The 19,942-nt window shown below is 41.4% G+C and overlaps 2 protein-coding genes across 2 annotated transcripts; both read left to right on the top strand.

Annotated features, from left to right (window-relative positions):
* Positions 1 to 272: 272 nt before the first annotated feature.
* On the top strand, positions 273 to 5,633 carry EEF1AKMT3 (EEF1A lysine methyltransferase 3; the record flags this gene model as incomplete). Its single annotated transcript, XM_083353438.1, has 3 exons — positions 273 to 458; positions 2,603 to 2,714; positions 3,447 to 5,633. 3 exons carry the CDS (start codon positions 273 to 275, stop codon positions 3,839 to 3,841), a joined length of 693 nt encoding a protein of 230 aa, XP_083209564.1. The 3' UTR covers positions 3,842 to 5,633.
* A 524-nt stretch (positions 5,634 to 6,157) lies between these two features.
* On the top strand, positions 6,158 to 18,149 carry TSFM (Ts translation elongation factor, mitochondrial; the record flags this gene model as incomplete). The annotated part of the gene is made up of 6 exons (XM_083352079.1): positions 6,158 to 6,253; positions 8,238 to 8,381; positions 12,591 to 12,719; positions 14,160 to 14,282; positions 16,515 to 16,599; positions 17,061 to 18,149. 6 exons carry the CDS (start codon positions 6,158 to 6,160, stop codon positions 17,477 to 17,479), a joined length of 996 nt encoding a protein of 331 aa, XP_083208205.1. The 3' UTR covers positions 17,480 to 18,149.
* Positions 18,150 to 19,942: the final 1,793 nt, after the last annotated feature.

Below are 19,942 nucleotides of genomic sequence, written 5' to 3' on the forward strand. Positions count from 1 at the left end.
TCTTCGCGATGTCTAAACCTAGGAACACTTGCTGGGTGCGCCTCATTCGGAGCGGAATCAAAGCAGTCAAGCCGCCACAAGACCAAATCACGTGGAGAAACTGAGTAAGATTAAACTCCCTCCCCTTTTTCCCAATGGGATCCAATAGCTATCAGAGGCGCTGTCCCTCCTTGTCCAATCAGAATAGGGTACGCCGCTGTTTCCCGGATCGTTCTATGCTAGTCGCCTTCCCCACCCACCCCCCGCCCCGCCCCAAAGAAAAAGTTGGAAAGATGGCGGCGCTCCTGGCATTGGAAGGCGACGTGGAAGCGGGTTTACAGTCGGTGTTTCCGCAGGAACTGGAGTTGTTTGCTGATGCTTTTCCTGTGCAGACCCGGTACCGGCTCTGTGGGCACGAGCTGAGCATCCTACAGTACCACGGGGCGCGGCTGGGAGTGGCTGCTCCGGTCTGGGAGGCGGTGAGCGCAAGTCCCGCCTGGGACGGTCGAGATCGAAGGGATCCTTGGGTGTTCTCCGAGCTGGGTTGTTAAACGTCTGCAAGAAAACAGCTTCAGGAGCACCAAGGACTGACTCCTCATTTTCATCCCTGAGCTACAAATATTCTCCTTTAATGGTCGAGATCGTTAAGACTGTAACTAGCACGGCTGGTTCGAGCAGATCTTTTATGCCTATATAAGTAATTGGCATAACAAAGAAAGTTTGGGCGGTTTAAAGTCATAACAATTTACGATCATACCGGGGAGTCGTTGGTTTGTTTCAACAAAACCCCCAGCAACGCCTTAACAACAAAGAAACATTACGAATATTGAAGCTTTTGTGTTCCCATTTCATTACAGTAAATACACGGAGTGATCTGGTTTTAAAGGGGACAATAAGGATTTGGCACCCTTTACATGCACATATTTAGCTCCCTTTGGCACCTCTTTTCCTCATTTGGCTTAGCTTGGAAGCTGGATTGTTGCAAGCGTTAATACATGGAAAATACAAATAATATGAAAATTCACTACAAGAAGAAACGAACATAATTGTACCAGTTTCTTTAGGGCTGCTTAATGTATTTTGGTATATCATTTGCCTCATTTCTCAATGCATATTCAGATCTGCGTCTCGATTTTATGTCATATAAGACGTGTGCTTGGCATGTGATGATCCAGAACAATTTAATATGTTTGTGCAAGTATTTTCATAACACTATTCTATTTGATTGAGACTTAAAATCAAAGTAAACATAAAAACAAAAAGTCAAAATGCTAAAATAACTTCTGAATCAGCACAGTCCATTATAATGAATAATAAAAAGTCGAGCCTTGTATCAAATTTGCTTAACTTCTTTATGTATTTATAATTTAATGGTCATATTAGCATCTCTGAGTTAAGCATATCACTACTCTGAAGGTCTAAGGATAAAGGATATCTCAGATAAAGATGCATCATGGGTGTTTGCAGGGGGAGTACAATAGAGAGGGGCTGAAATGTGTAGCAATGTCATGACACAAATCCAGTGAGTTACATATGTGGATCTAATGTCAAAGTGCATGAACAAAACAGTGATGTTTATACTGTGGCATTAATTTATGTGTGCTGCTATTTTTTCATTATCATGGTTACCTGCAGACAGCAGTGGGGTACCTAGGGGTAAGTTGAGATAAAAGTGCCAAAGGGAGGAAAGAATGTCTTCTTTGGATAAACAGCAAGGGCAGGATGAATATATGAAAGAGGAGGCAATTGCATAAGAACAATAAGAGAAAGGGCTAGAGGAAGATATTAATTGTATTGTATGTAACCTTGTACAAGTTATGTTTAGTTATAAAGAACACATAAGGTGTTCTTACTCATTTAGAAAAATATAAACATCAAGGAATCATAATATTTTTACTTGAAGAAAAAAACTATAAAAAGATCAATCCAATGTAGAATATTTTGTGGTAAATAGAATTTTTCCTAGATATGTTACATTCTAGATATGAACTCTGATGTGACCACTTTAGATGAAGGAGCACCTAGAAGAGCCACAAGAAACGGATGAACAAAGACATCAAGTCAGATTAACTGTTCCTCTAAGCCAGGGTTGAATAGAGGTCTGGCTGGAATAAACCAGGGATGTCCAACCTTGGCAACTTTAATACCAATGGACTTCAAATTCCAGATTTCCCCAGCCTGCACCCCTGGATTAGATTAAGACCCTATCTCATCCAGCATTCTGTATTATACAGTGGCCACCCAGATGTGCCTGGAAAAGATCTCCCATTTTCCAATTGACCCCTCAGGGTTTCAGGTATTCTGGGAAACCACTGTTTCTCAGAATTTGACAGAGAAATAAATTTTGCAAGTAATAACTTGTGATGTGTGTGAAACCAGGGTGGTGGAACGGAAGGATGACATGGAAGGGAATATATTTATGTAAAAATAATTGGCTGCAAAGCACCTCAAAACAAATGCTAAAATGTTGCCTCTTGGAAACAAAAAGCTTGTAGAATAAAAGACATGGTATCCTCATCAGAAGAAGTCTGTGAAACAAAATGAATTTATATACGTGCACTGATCTATTAATTTTTTGTTTGAATATTTCATTCTGAAATGCTATTCCCTCATGTTTTTTAAGGCTCTAACCCTCTGTGAATATTTTGAAGCAAAGAAGATGAACTTTCAGGGCAAGAAAGTGATAGAGCTGGGTGCTGGGACTGGTGTTGTGGGAATCCTCGCTTCACTTCTTGGTATGTTGAATTAACTACAGGCAAGGGTGGGGAAGAATACAGTAGTCTTCAATTTACGAAAACAATTGAGCCCAAACTTTTCATTGCTAAGCAGGATATCTTTGTTTTCTTCCCCTTTACAGGTAGTCCTCAACTTATGACCAAAATCGAGCCCCAAATTTCTTTTACTAAGTGAGACATTTGTTAAGCGAATTTTTCCCCATTTTATGACCTTGCTTGCCACAACTGTTAAGTGAATCACTGCAGTTGTTAACAATGTGGTTGTTAAGTGAATCTGGCTTCCCCATTGACTTTGTTCATCAAAAGGTCGCAAAAGGAGATCACATGATGCTGGGACACCACAACTGTCATAAATATGTTAAGCTGTTAAGTGTCTGAATTTTGATCACCCTGACTATATCCCAACGATTGTGTGAAAAATGGTCATTGGTCACTTTTTTCAGTGCTGTTGTAACTTTGAACGATCACTAAATGAACTGTTGTAAGTGAAAAATTATCTGTGCTTTTTTATTACATTTATATGCCACCCTGTCTCGTGGTTGCATATTGGTATATTATGCATAGAATCATTGAAGTTTATGATGACATTTGTCTGTATTCCTTCCTTTAAAGGCTAGGGTTGAGTCAAGGAGAACAGATGGACACCAAGGCTGTGCTTTTGTGCATAATATCTGTGGCCTGAATCCTTGAAAGCTTTTTGTTGCTCAGAGTTCCCTTCCTTTTTCTTTCCAGGAGGTCACGTAACCATCACAGATCTTCCTGTAGCTTTGAAGCAGATAGAGGAGAACGTCCATCAGAATTTGCCTGGACAATGCATGGCACGAACCAGGGTTTGTGCTCTATCATGGGGTCTGGACCACAAGGACTTTCCTCAAAATTATGACCTCATCCTGGGTGCAGATATTGTCTATCTCCAGGACACTTACCCACTTCTGATAAGAACTCTCCAGCATTTATGTGGCGCTCAATCGACTATCTATCTGTCTTCAAAAATGAGAGAGGAACATAGTACAGTGCTGTTTTTTGAGACTCTGCTCCCTGTGCACTTCAACATAAAACTCGTCTTTAGGAATGAGGCTGAAAATATTAACATCTACAAAGTGACCGGCAAGGATTACATTGGTTAAAGACTAGTTAAAGACTGGTTAAAGATGCTCATTTTCCATCTTTTTTTAAAGAAAAAGAAAAAAATTGTGATTTGAGAATTAAGAATGGAATGAATTTGGTGTCTCTCGCTAATTGCTATAAGAACAAATCTGCAAACCTTGCAAGGAAGAACCCTGTCTGAGAAAGGGCAGTCCTATGAAACATATATTCCCAGTGGAAATTTAACGATATGAGGCAGCCATTATCTCTTACTGTCTTCATCCCCTAACTTACATTTTTCTGAGGAAAAAGAGAAATGTCTTTAGGAGTGTGTATTTATATCTGAGGGATATCTGAGGGAACACCTGCTGCCGGCATCAAGTTCCCTTCGTCCAGTGCGCTCCCACAGGGAGGGTCTTCTCAGGGTGTCACCGGTAAGAGATTGCCGGCGGACGACACCCAGGGATAGGGCCTTCTCAGTGGGGGCGCCTGCCCTTTGGAACCAGCTTCCAGTGGAGCTTAGGACTGCCCCCGACCTCCGTTCATTCCGCCGGGGCCTGAAGACCTGGCTCTTCGAGCGCTCTGGCCCAGGCTGAGGATTAATTTTATTTTAACTGGGTTTTTTACTTATGCAGGGATAAATTTATTTTTTTAAAAACTTGGTTTTTTAACTTTTGTATTTTGCTTTTTAATTGCCCTGTAAACCGCCCTGAGTCCTCCGGGAAAGGGCGGCATATAAATACAATAAAATAAATAAATAAATAAATAAATACTAGGGGTGATATGGCTTTCTTACAGAAATGTTCAAAAGTGGCTGAGGCACCAAGTGAACAAAGGCACATTAACAAAGATTAATGTATTTGCAGTAGTGCAAATACAAGGTGACCAAAGCATGAGTGACTATCTTAAGGGCCTCCTGGTCCAGGTATGAGTGCAAATGATGCACACGATGTATTTGTACAAAGGCTCTTGATTGAGCAGAAGTTGAAAGTCTAGGAGAAATCCCAGACTTGCACACCAATTATGTCTGGAGCAATGCAACCTCACCCAGAACTAGTGGAAAATTCCCATTTTTGTGTGTGTGTGGGGGAAAATCCCATAGCTACTCAAGTTTTATTAAGTTCAGTAGCATCACTTGGTTTGTCAAGAATCAAAATATATAGCAATCATCAGCACACTTAAGATACCTGATCTTATGCTGATGATCTCAAACCAAGGAAGGGTAGGATAGATACACCACTTTTATCCCAGTCCTGCTAGAGGTGATCCATAAATATGATTAATGGCATCCTGTATTATACCTAGGGCTGAACACTATGAAAAGGACCTCCAAAGCTGCAGCTTAACCAACTCCCCAAAGAGAGAAATTGTTCAGTGCTGTTGGATACAGTGACCACTTCTAGAGTAGGGAGTTTTTTCCCATGACTAAAATCCTGACTTTGTCTTCCACCCTCTTCCAGCAACATTATTTAACCTTCAGTAGGTCCTTTGAAAATCAGGGGTTCTCTGGAATCAAGCCACATGGGCACAATGTGATCCAAGGTTGTCACACACTCAATCCAAAGTGGCAATTAGGGCCTCAGTTAAACCATTAATCAGAAATCTGAAATCCACAGGGATCCATAAAACTTTCATAGGAATGAGGTGGTTGGTTCTTGCCTAAAAGTACAAGTTCAAGAATACGTTAGCTAGACGAAGTGAAGCATTTAATATGTGCATTAAAACACATGGTGCCTTTTCTCGTTTTGAGGGTTTTATGTCTTCCTCTTTACGATAGCTTATACAAAATGGAACGTGTTTGTACGCTGTGCATTTGTATTTCCAACACTATACTGTCCCATTCACAGGAATCAAGGCTTCACTTGAATTTGTATACTGTATCTTAAAAGATGCTAGTGATGCTAGTGATGTGTATGCATTTTGTGAATAGATTCTGTATTGCTTGTCGATTGTAGAAGTACAGCTGCAACTACTCTGTCGCTGCATTACATGGAAGATATTCAGCATTATGTGGTTTCTTGAGATCATGAACCAAAATAATTTTTATTTATGTTACTTGACCTCCATCAATTAGTATACTGCAAATGGTAAATGGCTAAGTATTTGCATGATTACATAGCGTTAAAAGTCCACCCGTCTTAAAGTGGTCAATTTAGAAGAACACCGGTCTAAACCCAGCACAACGAGCTGACTCGCTTTCCCTCTCTAAGGCTCAGCGGCGTCTTGCTTTCAACCAATGAAACGTCTGGGTAGATTAGAGGGAATCAGCGTCGAGGGAAGGCGGGCTTATTCTGCGCGCGCGGCTTCAGCCTAAGGAAGGCCGGGTCTCCCTGGTCGCGTACCCCGTACGGGGTTTGATGACGTCTAATTCTTGCGTCCTCAACATGCTGCGCGTTTCGGGGCTGGGGTGGACTCTGGTCTCCTTGCAAGCAAGGGGCGCCCTGGTGCTGCAGGTGAGGGGCGCCTGCCTGGAGGCGATGCCGGCTGATTTGGTTTACTAGCAGGGGTGCTGCTTGTGGTCTGGTTTCATCCAGGTCCCTAAGACTACAGCAGGTTGCCACGTTCGTTTTTATAGGCGGAGACCCCTTTGCCTTTAAAACTACAGGATTGCACGCGTGGGAACTTAGCGAGAGGGACTTCCCTGTTTCTGCCTGCGATTCAATTTTCACTTTATTATCTTTGTTTGTATAGAATGGCAGGATATAAATTACTTTGGTGTAGTGGTTAAGATACCAGGGTAGAAATTGGCAGGCTGGGAGTTTTAGTTACCGCCTTGGGCATAAACCAGCTGGATGATTTTGGGCTAGTTCCCCCCCCCCTCTCTCAGCTCCAAGGAGAATGCAAACCACTTCCGAAAAATCTTACCGAGAAAACCGCAGGAAGTTGTCTAGTCCAGCGTTTCCCAACCTTAGGAACTTGAAGATGTTCTGGGAGTTGAAGTCCACGCATCTTCAAGTTCCTAAGGTTGGGAAACGCTGGTCTAGTCAGTCACCCGGAATCAAGGCCGACTCGGAAGGCACAATCAATCAATTTAGTGCCACTCTAATGGGGCTTATTTGAAATTGGAAGATCTGGAAGTAGTAATTCATGTCCTCATCGTCTCAAGGGTGGACTTCTACCATGTTCTTTTCTTAGGGCTGCCCTTGAAAACTATTTGAAACTGCAATTGATGCAGAATGATTGGCAATTTAGTTACTCGTCCCAGCTTCTGCCAACCTAGCAGTTCGAAAGCATGTAAAAATGCAAGTAGAAAAATAGGGACCACTATGGTGGGAAGGTAATAGCGTTCCGTGCGCCTTCGGCATCTAGTCATGCTGGCCACATGACCACGGAGACGTCCTCGGACAAGCGCTGGCTCTTCGGCTTTGAAACAGAGATGAGCACCGGCCCTAGAGTTGGAAATGACTAGCACGCATGTGCGGGGGAACCTTTGCTACTGTCACATGATGTCAATTCTATGCTGCATTGATTTATGGGCATAGTTCAAAATGTTAGTTTTAACCTGTAAACCTTGAATAGCTTGAGTCTGCAGGTTTCTCTAGGACCACCTTCTTCAAATTGGATCTGCCCGTGAATGAAGGCAAATATGTGTGTCCCTGGATAATGCTGGGTCAGTCACTGGGACTAGAGGTTTACTCTTTCTAGGTAAAAGAGTAAACCTCTGTCCTATTGACTGACCCAGATAGGATCTTCAATCTTCCCAACCCATGTGAACAATAAGAGAGAGGAGCCTTCTCAACAGTTGCTTCTACTCTAGAAAACCTTCCCTCCAAAAGTGCAAATGGCCCATACCATGTTATTCTTCAGAACAGTAGTAGAAACTGTATATTTTTGAAAAGGAGCTTCAGAGGTTGATTTGTATATCATCTGTTCAGGGAAGGGCTCATTGAAGTGGGATGTTTTATTGTGGAATTGTGTGTTACAGTTTTTAACCTATTATTAAATATATTGTGATTTTGTAGATGTTGTATTTTGTATTGTAAGCTTCTTAGGGTAGTTTATCACAAACATTATAATAAAAGAATAGAAGTTTGTTCCCACACTCTTTAGCTTCAGATTGTTGGGGAAACCGAGAGGTTTCTTTCATGCTTCTCAAGTCAGTTTGGCTCTATGGACTACATATCTGCCTTCATTTCTTCAGCATCTGAGAAGAGCATCTCTTTTGTGCATGTTCTCACCAGATCATAAGACTGCCTTGCTACAGGTGAATTGGTACCTGCACATTCTCTTTGGGAATATGACTTCCCCCAACAGAACGTTGTCAAACTTAGAATTCTGATTTTATGTTTCTCTGCTAGAGGTCATTTCTAGTAGGAATTGACTCCCAAGTGACTGTATGGGATCACTCTCTAATTCTTCTGCTTCATTTTGTCATACACAAATGGGTCAGTGGGAACTTCAAACTTTTTCATTTCATTTTTGTTTTTCCCCCTATAGCAATGGCATTTGCCTCGTTTCCTTCATGCTGGCATTCCTGTCCTGGCAGCAAAAGAAGCACTGATGAAACTTAGGAAGAAAACTGGCTATTCCTTTGTGAACTGCAAGAAAGCCTTGGAAAAATATGGTGATAATTTTGAAGAAGTAAGAATCATTTTTGTGTGTGTGACATTGTAACCCATATCTTTCATTTTCTCATTCTTTCTCTATCAGCATGCTGCTTCCATGTTCCAAAATCTTGTTTTAAAATATCAGTAACAGTTTTGTTTTAAAGCAACAGTTTTGTGCTTGCTGGCTAAACGGTAATTCTTACTGACATCAAAGTATTTAGGCTGGAGTGAATGTAATTAAATCTGTACTGACCCTTGTTTCTTCTTTTTTTTTTTATTGAAAAGTTTTATAAAATACAATTTTCCTTTAAAAAAAAACCCCCCTTCCCCCTCCCTCCTCCCCTCCCTACCTCCCCCCTATCTCCCCCCCTCCCCCTCCCCCTCCTCCCTCCCCTACCTCCCCCCCTCCACTTCCCCTCCTCCCCCCTCCCCCCCCCGACTTCCCAGAGCAAAATACAAGGTATATATCTAAAAGGCAATCATAATCAATCATATACTAACAATTATAAACTCTAAAATCCATCACTCTCTAGCTTGTATATAGTAAACCAATCCTTAATAATACTAAATATATATAAAAAACTAAAATAAAAAAAACTAGCATCATTCCCATCTATGTTCTTCCACAATTCACTATTACCTTAACATATTCTCATTTGCACATTAATAAATAGTTCTTACACAAATTAACCCACATTAACCCACAAAACTTTCTTCCTCTTCCTCTGTAGTAAGTTGTCCATTAATTAATATTTTGTGGAAGTTCCATAGATTTCTACTGGTCTTATTTTTTTTTCTTTTTTGAGCGTTTTAAGGCAGCACGCGTCACCCTCTGTTCTCTAAGATCATCCAAAAGAGTTGCAGCTTGAACTCCTCCTGTACCCTTCTCGTCTATCTGTGCATCTTCATCCTCTTGATGTTCTCCTTCTCCAGATCCCTCTGCAGCTTCCAAAAGTGTTGACGGGGTTACTTCCAAAACATTATTATAAAAATCATGCGCTTGCTTCACATTACTCAAACAGTATCTTTTGCCATCATACATGAAGCTCAACCCAACTGGGATCTCCCATCTAAACCTTATATCTCTTTGCTTGAGCTCTTGCACAAGAAATATAAAATCCTTCCTTCTCTTTAAAATCTTTGGAGGAATTTCTTTTAAAACCAAAACTTGTTGACCAGCAATCACAACTTTGGTATCGTAGGCAGCTTGTATAACTTCATCTCTAATTTCCCTTTTTACAAAATAAACCACCACATCTCTAGGCAACTTTCTCTGTTTAGCAATCCACGAATTCACACGGAACACTTTGTCCATACCTTGTTTTAATTCAGATGCTGGATGGTTCAATACTCCCTCAAAAGCCTCAGAAACCAGCTGCTTTAAATCTTCCTTAATATTCTCTTTTAGGCCTCTAATTCTCACAGCAAACTGCATCTGGTAAAATTGGGCCAAGCTCTGTTCACTGTCAATTTTGTCTTTTAAATCTTCAATTTCCAATACTTTTGCTTCTAATAAAGCATTCTTTTGAATCAAGTCTTGCACTTGATCATCCAGCACCTCCACACATTTAGCAACTTTTTGCACTGAGGACAAAATGTCTACCTTCATTTCTCTAAGTTTCTGTTCCATCCTTTCTTCCATTCTCTGCTCCAATTTCTCCAATTTCTCCTCCATCTGTAGAAATTTAACACCCATTGACTCCAAAATTAACTGGGTATGTTTTTCAAGATCCTTCGATGTCAATACATCAGGAGAATGCAACGCCTGCAACAATGATTGTTGTTGCACCGGAGAATTTCCAGCACTCCGAAAAGTTCTAGGGGGGGGGTTTCGCCGCCATCTTTTACTTACAATTGTGACGCACTTTCACTTTAAGTTTTAAGCAAAGTCCATCAAGCTTGAGAGTAAAATAAAATCTTCTTCATCTCTTCATCTTTCCCTCTTGTACTGCTCTGCCTGCTCTTTCCCTTTCATAGTCTCTCCTTCAAGCAGGGATGGTCGCAGACGGCTGGCTCTGCTCCATAAAGTCCGGAGCAGAGACGCTGGTCAGCTGGGAGCAGCCCAGGCTACGGGGGAGTTCAATCCTTCGGCCGCCCAAGCTCCAAGCTCAGGCGGCCCCGGCGAACTCAACCCCAACCTGGGGGCTCACCCCCTCCTCTTCTCCCGAGGAGGGGGCTTCAGATTCGCCCGAACAGCTGATCGGCGCTGTTTCGGGCGAAAAAACACCAGCTGAGCCGCGGGCAGCCCGGGAAGGCTCCCTCCGTCGCCGCGGAGCCACCGGAAGACCCTTGTTTCTTCTTGCCTTGAAAATCCATACATACTTTTATAAGCAAACGACTTATAAAGTCACGTTTTTTGTATGTTTTCTGTACAACTGACAAACCTTTATACAGATAAAATTTGAGCAGGCAGGGAAATGCTCAGTTATAGAACCACCCACTGCTGTTCCTGGATCCTCTGAAAATAACATACGTGGAAAAACCTGAAATGTGATCAAGAAACTTTCCAGTGATTTTCTAACTCTCTGTTTACAAAGTATTTTTGAAATAGGGGCCACCCTTCAGAGCTATTTACCACTTTTTGTAGAAGTATAATGAGAGAATACATTTGTTTTTATTTAGTGAATGGCGCATCATAAATAGACTAGCAATGTATATTAACCTTTCACCTAGATAAGTAAAACACAACAAAATATAAATGTTAAAAAGATCTGTATGAACAGTTTGGAAACATTGGATCATGAATCTGCTGAGCCCTCGACATTGATCTGGCAAATTCAAATAATATTCCCAATCTCTCCTATCATTTGGGCCTGAAAAGGTCCAGTTTTTGTTTTTGTTTTCATTATCATGTATTTTGAGAGCCAGGAAAGTCTACAGAGATGTCTGGCTGCCAGCAGTTGCTAGTTCGTTTAGTTCCCGCTGTCACACTATCCAGGGTGCACCATGAAGAGACGAACTAATCTCATACCCTAATCTAATATCTAATACTCCCTCAATTAAACAACATCTCTGGGGGATACAGGAAGTGAGCATTCTTTTCATGGTGCTGCCCTTTTGGAACACTATTCCTGCCAAGATTTATATTTTTATTTATTTATTTATTTATTTTATTAGATTTATATTCTCCCAAAGGACTCGGGGCGGTGTACAGGGCAATTAAAACATGGCCTACAAAGTTAAAAATAAATTAAATTAAATTTAGCCCCAAACCAAGTAAATCAAATTCTAAAATTTAAAATCCCAATCCCTCAGTCCAGGCCGGCAAGCTCGAATAACCAGGTTTTCAGGTCACGGCGAAAAGAGCGAAGGTCGGGAGCCATCCGGAGCTCAACCGGTAATTGATTCCAAAGGTCTGGTGCGCCCACAGAGAATGCTCTCCCCTTGGGGGCCGCCAGCCGGCACTCTCTGACTGACGGCACCCTGAGGAGGCCCTCTCTGTGGGAGCGCACAGGACGATGGGAAGTTGACGCCGGCAGAAGGTGCTCCCGTAAATAATCCGGACCCGTGTCATTTAGGGCTTTGTAGGTCATCACCAGCACCTTGAATCTCACCTGGAGGTGAGGCCCCTCCAGGCCCTTTTTAAGTGAGCCCTTAATACCTGAGTCTGTCTCTAGGTCAGGAGTTAGAATGAGTGGTAGCTCCCTTTGTTTTGATGGTTTAAATTATTTATTTATTTATTTATTATTGATTAATTAATTAATTATGAGACTTGTATGCTGCGCTATCTCCCGAAGGACTCAGGATGGCTAACAATAATAAAATACAAATAAATACAAATATTAAAAAAGAATTAAATTGTGTCAAAGTCCCACTAAAACCAATAAAAACATTTAAAATCATAATTAAAAACCCCATTATCATCAGTCCAGGTCGGCCTGTTGGAAAAGATATGTCTTAAGGTCACGGCGAAAGGACCAAAGGTCTGGGGCCATCCGGAGCTCCCGGGGGAGTTGATTCCACCAAGCAGGTGCCCCAACAGAGAAGGCCCTCCCCCTGGGGGTCGCCGGCCGACATTGTCTGGCCGACGGCACCCTGAGGAGGCCCTCTCTGTATGAGCGCACAGGGCGATGGGAAAACGTTCCTGGCAGCAGACGGTCCTGCAAATATCCCGGGCCTAAGCTCTGTGGCTTCTCTGGTTTTGGCTTCTGGATTATATATCCTTTTCTCTATATATGTTTGTATGGGTGGATAGATAGATGGACGATTACATTATCTCTCATTCTGGGGTTTGTCTTCAAAGGCTGAAATCTGGCTGCACGAACAAGCACAGAAGGAGGGATGGAACAAAGCATTGAAACTTTACGGTCGGAAGGCAAAAGAAGGTCTAATAGGGCTGCTTCAAGAGGGTAGCTCAGCAGTAATGGTAGAGGTGAGTCTTTCCTTTGAAGAAGATTTGTTGGCCTTCAGGATGATTACAAAGGCCCTGTTTAGCCCCCTGCCCTTTCCCCCCCCCCAAACTGGGGCCAGAAAGTTTACAAAGATGGCATGAGCTGATTGGTGGGTGGATGGATATTTTTTATCAGGGCCTCAGTGCAATTTATTTTAAGTAGTTTTTATTGAAATGTATTTTTGTGTTCAGAATTTCTTTTGGCAGATTGGCTACTAGATAAATGGGTTAAATAAATAAATATTAGACACATCTGGGAGCAAGAATGGCTATATGAGAATTATATGGGGATATGCTTCCCTTTGACAACCGTATAGATCTCCTCTGTCCTGAACATGGTGTTCTTCAATAGTTTGGCCTATGGCTCTCTTTGGAAGGGGTTTTCGAAATGTTCTACGTTTGAACATTTAAAATGGTCTGCCTCAGTTATCTAGGTCGTGAGTTCAAAATGAACCGTGTCAAACTGCTTCCAAAACTGCCTATTTGAAATTCACGATGGGATAATTTGAATTTGAAATGGGTCTCTGCACCGCTGCTTTCTGACCACAGGCAGCAGGCCTAGAGATCAGGGATAGCAAGAAATGAACATTTGCATGATAGTTTGCTGTAATTCCTAAAAGCCTCTCTAGGTATAAGTTTGGAAGCAAGTGTTCTCTTGAAAAGCCACTTTTTTATGTCTCCACGTAACACTATAAACATAAATACTTGCTTTTTAGCCTGCTGAGGTAATGCAGGAAATATTCCTGATCTTTCCCAGATTCAAACTTCAGGAAATCTAATTTATCTAAAATATGGGTCAGTTCACTGGTCATAGGTTTTAAATACATGGCGTGTTTAACTTCCTGGGTTTTCCCCTTTAGTTTTTTGTTTTTATTGAGCAATACTGGCATTGAATGACATGATGCTGGGATCCTGTTTTTTTTTGGTAATAGGATTCTGTTTAGAGTCTGTGTCAAAGACAAAGAGATATTTGCAATAGTTTGGCAGCTGTTTTCATTTTCTTTTAGTCTTGGGAGAACAGGCATTAAGAGTACTAAGGATCCTTTTAGCAGCCATTTTACATCCAGTTCTTGTTAGACTAGCACAAACCTTACAGTGGTCGGGCTACTTTTAGAAGTAGGTCCAATATTAAGCTAATAATTAATTAACTATATCGAACACGCAATAAACAGAGAGCTGCTTTTTGACATTAAAACGTACACAAAGCAATAGTTAGCTGATTCATTGTAGTTTAGAATACAGAATATCCTTACAGGGTAAGGAAGAGAGAAGAATGCTGTTGTCACATTAACAAAAAGTTAGGATCCCACTTTCACCCATCTTGGGACTTTGGGAACATCTCAGTGTCTAGCTCTATTTTAAACTCTTTAGCAATATAACTGGTGGTGAGATATTTCTAAGTTAGCCCTGCTTTTCTGCCAGGTAAACTGTGAGACCGATTTTGTGGCCCAAAATGTTAAATTTCAACAGCTGGTTCAGCAAGTAGCGATTGGAACAATGATTCACCATAAGGAGACCGTAGACCAATCAAACACATATGCTAAGGTAAGAATGATATGCACACACGTATGTACAAATGATATCTTGTAATTTTGAAGAATTTGATACTAATGTTGCATTTAAATCTTCTTGCCGGTTGGTTCTTAAGGGGCACCTTCAAACAAAATTCTAGTTGGGCACTTAAAAATGTAGGAGATGTCAAATGTAACTTTTTAGGTGGGGGCTGGCCAACGTGGCACATGAGACTTAGCCTAAGAAACTAGTGCATTGTTGATCAGAAATAGGTATGTATTCCCCATACTAAGAGTGATATGAGGTATCTCTCAAAAGTGCCTGCAGAAATAGAATGATTCTTTGGCATTAAATCCTTAAGGAAAAATGTACCTTGCTGCAAAATTGCCTCACAGCTGATACCTTGCATCCACTTAGCAAATGAGTGTCTGACATGTATTTATTTACATTTTTGTATATTGCTGTATTGTGAGAAAACCTATAGTAATCTAGGCCTTTTCCTTGTTCACAATCATCTTAGCATGAATCCACCATTCTCTGTTTTATCTGTGTCTCAAATGTGTCTCAAAAGCTCTGTGGCGCATGTTCAACTCAATGGCGTATAAAACTCTCCAGAAAGCATCAGAGCTTTACATTCTAGGACAGGGATGGCTCAGTTTTTCATGGCAAGTGTCCATGATTGACATCTTTTGGTAGGGGTGATGGTCATAGTCAGTGCTTTTTTTGTAAAAGAAAAAGGTGCTGGAACTCACACATGTCATACAACCCACCTTGCCTACCCTACAAGGTTCCATCCAAAAAAGGTGCCGGAACTCCGTTCTGAGCGTTCTATGAGAAAAAAAGCCCTGGTCATAGTATATGGAGCAATGATGCAAAATGAACAGAATTTCTATATTTGGGGAAGTTGAAAGGTTTTTTGTTGTGGTGGTGGTTTTGTTTTTGAGTTGTGTGAAGAGTATCTTAAAATGCACAGTTTTCACGTGCTGCTTACCTCAAAATGCTATAAAGCATGCCACTACTGCCAGTCCAGCAATGAAACCAAAGGGAGCTCTAGTTTTCAGCTAGTTGAGCAACTGGGCTAAAAATGCAGCCTCAGTCCTGCCGTAGGACACAAAAACCTTCCCTTCAAAAAACACCTGAGCTGAGCTGAGGCCCTGGTAAATATAGACTCCCCAGCGTCATTCTTGATAATGAGATGTGTGGCATATACATTTAATAAAAGTAAATATGGGTAACTCTGAAGGTCTCTGGTGTATGAAACTATGTTTTTGGCCTCTTCACGAGACAGCTTATTTTATAATGAGCTTATTTTTCTCATTTTTATGGTTAGAAATTACAAGTTGTTGGGAAAAGTGCAGAATTTTCACACATCATCTGTGTTCAGTGAAGTGAAAAGATATCTAACAGCATGTCTCAAAGGCTCTGGAAATCATGGCCACTTTTGATAATGGTTAATGACCATCTTGTATTTTTATTGGCTGTCCTGTCCCCATCCCAATCAAAAACTGGGCTAGAATGAAGAAGGCGTCCTTAGTAATTCTGTTGCACATTAACTTCAGGGAAAAGAATAGCACCTACAAGTCAATTTCCTCCCTCAAATGCTTCCTCATGAGTGTTGTTAGACTTACTTCATGTATTTTAAATTAATTTACTTTTTTAAACAAATGGTTCTAGTACATTACATCAGGATTCTTCAAACTTGGCCCTTTTATGACTTGTGGACTTCAACTCCCAAAATTCCTCAGCCAGGTATACTGGCTGAGGAATTCTGGGAGTTGAAGTCCACAAGTCATAAAAGGGCCAAGTTTGAAGACCTCTGCACTACATTAACTAGATAGCAGGTAGTCTTTAAGACAGTTAAATACATTTTAAGTTAAATATCTTTTACAAACCAGTAGCTGACAATTTCTGAAGCTTTCTAGATCTGATTTGCTACAAGAACACAACAGTCCTATGAAACAGTCCTATTTCTGTTTGTGGGTGGCAAATTGAATGGGTTTGATGAAAGAGGAATACTGCAAGAAAATACTGGAGAAGCCTTTTATTGATGTTGCTTGGGCATTGGACCACTACTTCTTGCTGACAATTTGCTGCTGATGTGGTTTGCACCTTTCTCTTCATTCCATTTTTGTTATTCCAAATTCCTTGCCACATGAGAAGAAAAGCAATGCATACAAGCAAGACGCTAAAATGAACTAGTCACTGGATTTACTTTGCAGGTTTCCATTAAAAAATTAATTGACACCATGTTTGAATGTTTTGTAGCGTCTCTTAAATTCCGATGAGCTTTCTCAACTCAGGACAGGACCAGAAGGATCATTGCTTACTGACCAACTCGCTCTGGCGATAGGTGAGTGTTTGGGGCCCAGTAATACCCAATAGTGGTCAGAAGGGAGGGGCAACAATTTCCTGTTTTCATGCACTGTTCTTTCTTTTTTTTCTTCAATGGATGGAATTTATGATAGATGGACAGACATAATACCGCGTTTCCTTGAAAGTAAGACCTACCCTGAAAATAAGCCCTAGCTTGTTTTTTTTGGGGGGGCGCTAATATAAGCCCTACCCCCAAAATAAGCCCTAGTTTTGGGGCAAAGCGCACACCTAAAAATCAAGCTGGGGTGGGGGTGTGGAGCTGCCCCACATGTATCCGCATACTGTTGCAGCCAGATCTCCCATGAATTGACACCTTGCCTCTCCGGCCCACTTCTTCTGCACCTTTACTGGCTCGTGCTGTTCTCTCTGCTCCCTCTCCTCCCCCCCACCCCACATTTTGACTTTTAAAAATTTTTCTTTTTTTTTTTTCTTTTAAAGGCAAACTTGGCGAGAACATGGTTGTTAAGAGGGCAGCATGCATATCAGTGCCTGAGAATTTCTTCATCGGCTCTTACGTACACGGGTCACCCTCAGAAAGCAGCTCGTTGCTTTCTAACACGTTATTTGGCAAATACGGTGCCATGGTGATCTGCAGTTCCTCGGAGGAAGAGCAAAAGTCTGACATTGCTGAAATGAGTCGGAGGCTGGCCCAGCATGTGGTAGGTATGGCCCCTCTCTCTGTGGGCTCTCTGGAAGACGAACCTGGAGATGAATCTGAAACGAAGATGCTTGCCCAGCCATACGTTATGGAGCCAACTATTTCCTTGGGACAATACCTTCAGCCGACCGGGGTATCTGTGTTGGATTTTGTGCGGTTCGAGTGTGGAGAAGATCCAGAGTTGTCCGAATCGAGCTAGGCAAGATTCGTTTGTACTGGGAATATCAAGACTAGTTCCCAATTCTGCTTGGGCTTGGGAGCGATTCACGGAAGTAGATGGTAATGCCAGTAATGCTTTGTCTAAAGCCACGAATGGAAAACATGGAATGTCTTTCGAAAACTCAGAAACGGCTTTTGTGCAATGTGACCAAGAAAATATGGCAGACAGATGTTAATGTAACAAATAAAAGTATGAGTTCCTTCTGTAATAGTAATGGCAAATTTATGAAGGTTGTGGCCTCTGATTCAAGCCTGTCATATTGTTCGCATTAGTATTCGGAAATGTGACAAGTCTGTTTTTATTTTCTGTAAATGAAATCAATGGGATTCTTTGAAACTTACTGTCAGCAGACGGCATGTGTCTTTTGCATACCTTTAAAGCTTTTAACCAGAGTGACAGAATATGTATTTTGCTGAGTAGTTAATAACTGCTATTCTGATTAATGAAGTGCCTGTGAAGAAGTAAAATAAGGACAGTAAAGGATTCATGAGTGGGAAGAAAAGGGTGGAATGCCAGCGACAAGTTGAGACTGGGACTGACAGTCATCTGGAAAATACCAAATGAGAGAATTCTCTGTGAGGTAAATGGCTGAATCATGAGGAACATAAATTCCTCATACCCCTTGGAAACTTCCTGCAGCCGCTTCTCAGATGAGCACAGGAACAACCACCCTCAATTGTAATGTGTTGACAATGAAGACTAGAATTGCCTTCTTGCTTCTATTCAAGCCAGCTGTTATGTCCCTTTAATGTAGTTACTACCAATAGGTAAACTAAGATTTTTAGATTTTTTCCCCCTGCATCCTCTGTGTCTGAAAGTGTCTGGATTAGCAGCAGTGGGGCGTTGTAGTTGCCGTCCAACAGAATAATGGCTCTTCTGCAACAGTTTGTGCTTAGGAATTTGTTGTGAACTATGTCTGATGGTTAGTAATTGGAAGCATATCGGGGTGGGGGGGAAAGCATTGCAGATTTTAATTAGAGATTGCTCAAGTCAAAGCTAGAGGAGAGATTGTAGGAGATTGCACTAAGTTAAGGTAAATTGGGCTTTTGGTATATATTCTTGTTCTTAGATAAACCTTGATAGATGGCAATCAATGCTATAGAAACTGGTCTTCAAATTTGGCAACTTTAAGACTTGTGGACTTCAACTCCCAGCATTCCTCAGCCAGCCCTCACTCTAACCCTCAGGGCTGGCTGAAGAATGCTGGGAGTTGAAGTCCATAAGTCTTAAAGTTGCCAAGTTGGAAGACTCCTGCTGTAGAAGATGACAGGTTCTGAAACTGTTAAAGCAACTTAGAGGAGAGCTGCAATGTTTTTTAAAAAAAACTGCTGTCAGAATAAAAATACAGTATATGTATCTTGTCAAGAAACGTTAGCTTATTCCATTATTTAATTTTCCAGGCTTTATAGCTGGCATTTTCTTCAGGGGCTTAATGTGGCCATATTTAAGAGCCGTGGTGGTGCAACGGTTAGAATTCAGTATTGCAGGCAAACTCTGCCCACAGCCAGGAGTTCGATCCTGACCGGCTCAAGGTTCCATCCTTCCAAGGTGGGTAAAATTAGGACCCAGATTGTTGGAGAGCAAAATGCTGACTGTAAACCGCTTAGAGAGGGATGTGAAGCACTGTGAAATGGTATATAAGTCCTATTGCTAATGTATAATTTGATGTAGGTTAAACTGAGAATGAGCGCCTGGCCCACAGAGTGAAATCCAGTCATTAAAAATAGGTAATACGCTTATTTTTTGCCCAGCCCTAACCTCAAAACAATTGTTAGTTTTATTCATGGGTAATACAAATTCATGTGTCATTTCAAAAGGTGAAAGGACAAGAACAATCACCATTTATAAACTTTTGAAATGAAGCATCTATAATCCAGGGCCTTTTGTATGCAACCTTGAAGCAGATGGAGAGTCTGGGACTCACTGGATAGCCTCAGATGCCCATCTTTCCCAACTGGCATAGTCATTAGGAATAATGGGGGTTGTAATCCAAGAATGCCTGAAAGGCCATCCTTTCACAGTTCTAATACAAGTAGTCCTCAATTTACAACAGTTCATTTAGTGACTGTTCGAAGTTACAACGACAGTGAAAAAAGTGACTTATGAGCGTTTTTTTCACACGACCATTGCAGCATCCCCATGGTCACATGATCAAAATTCAGAGGCTTGGCAACTGACTCGGGACAGTTGCAGTGTCTCATGGTCATGTGGTCCCCTTCTGACAGGCAGTCAATGGGGAAGCCAGATTCACTAAACAACCGTGTTACTAACTTAAAACGACTGCAGTGATTCACTTAAATGATTGGCAAAAAACCCCCCACAATAATAAAATGGAGCAAAATTCCCTTAACAAATGTCTCATTTAGCAAAAGACATTTGGGGCTCAGTTGTGGTCGTAAGTTGAGGACTGTCTGTATTCCTTGAAAGTAGATAGGAGTCAGA

Source organism: Vipera ursinii, assembly GCF_947247035.1.
Source record: "Vipera ursinii genome assembly, chromosome: 2".
NCBI lineage: Eukaryota > Metazoa > Chordata > Lepidosauria > Squamata > Viperidae > Vipera > Vipera ursinii.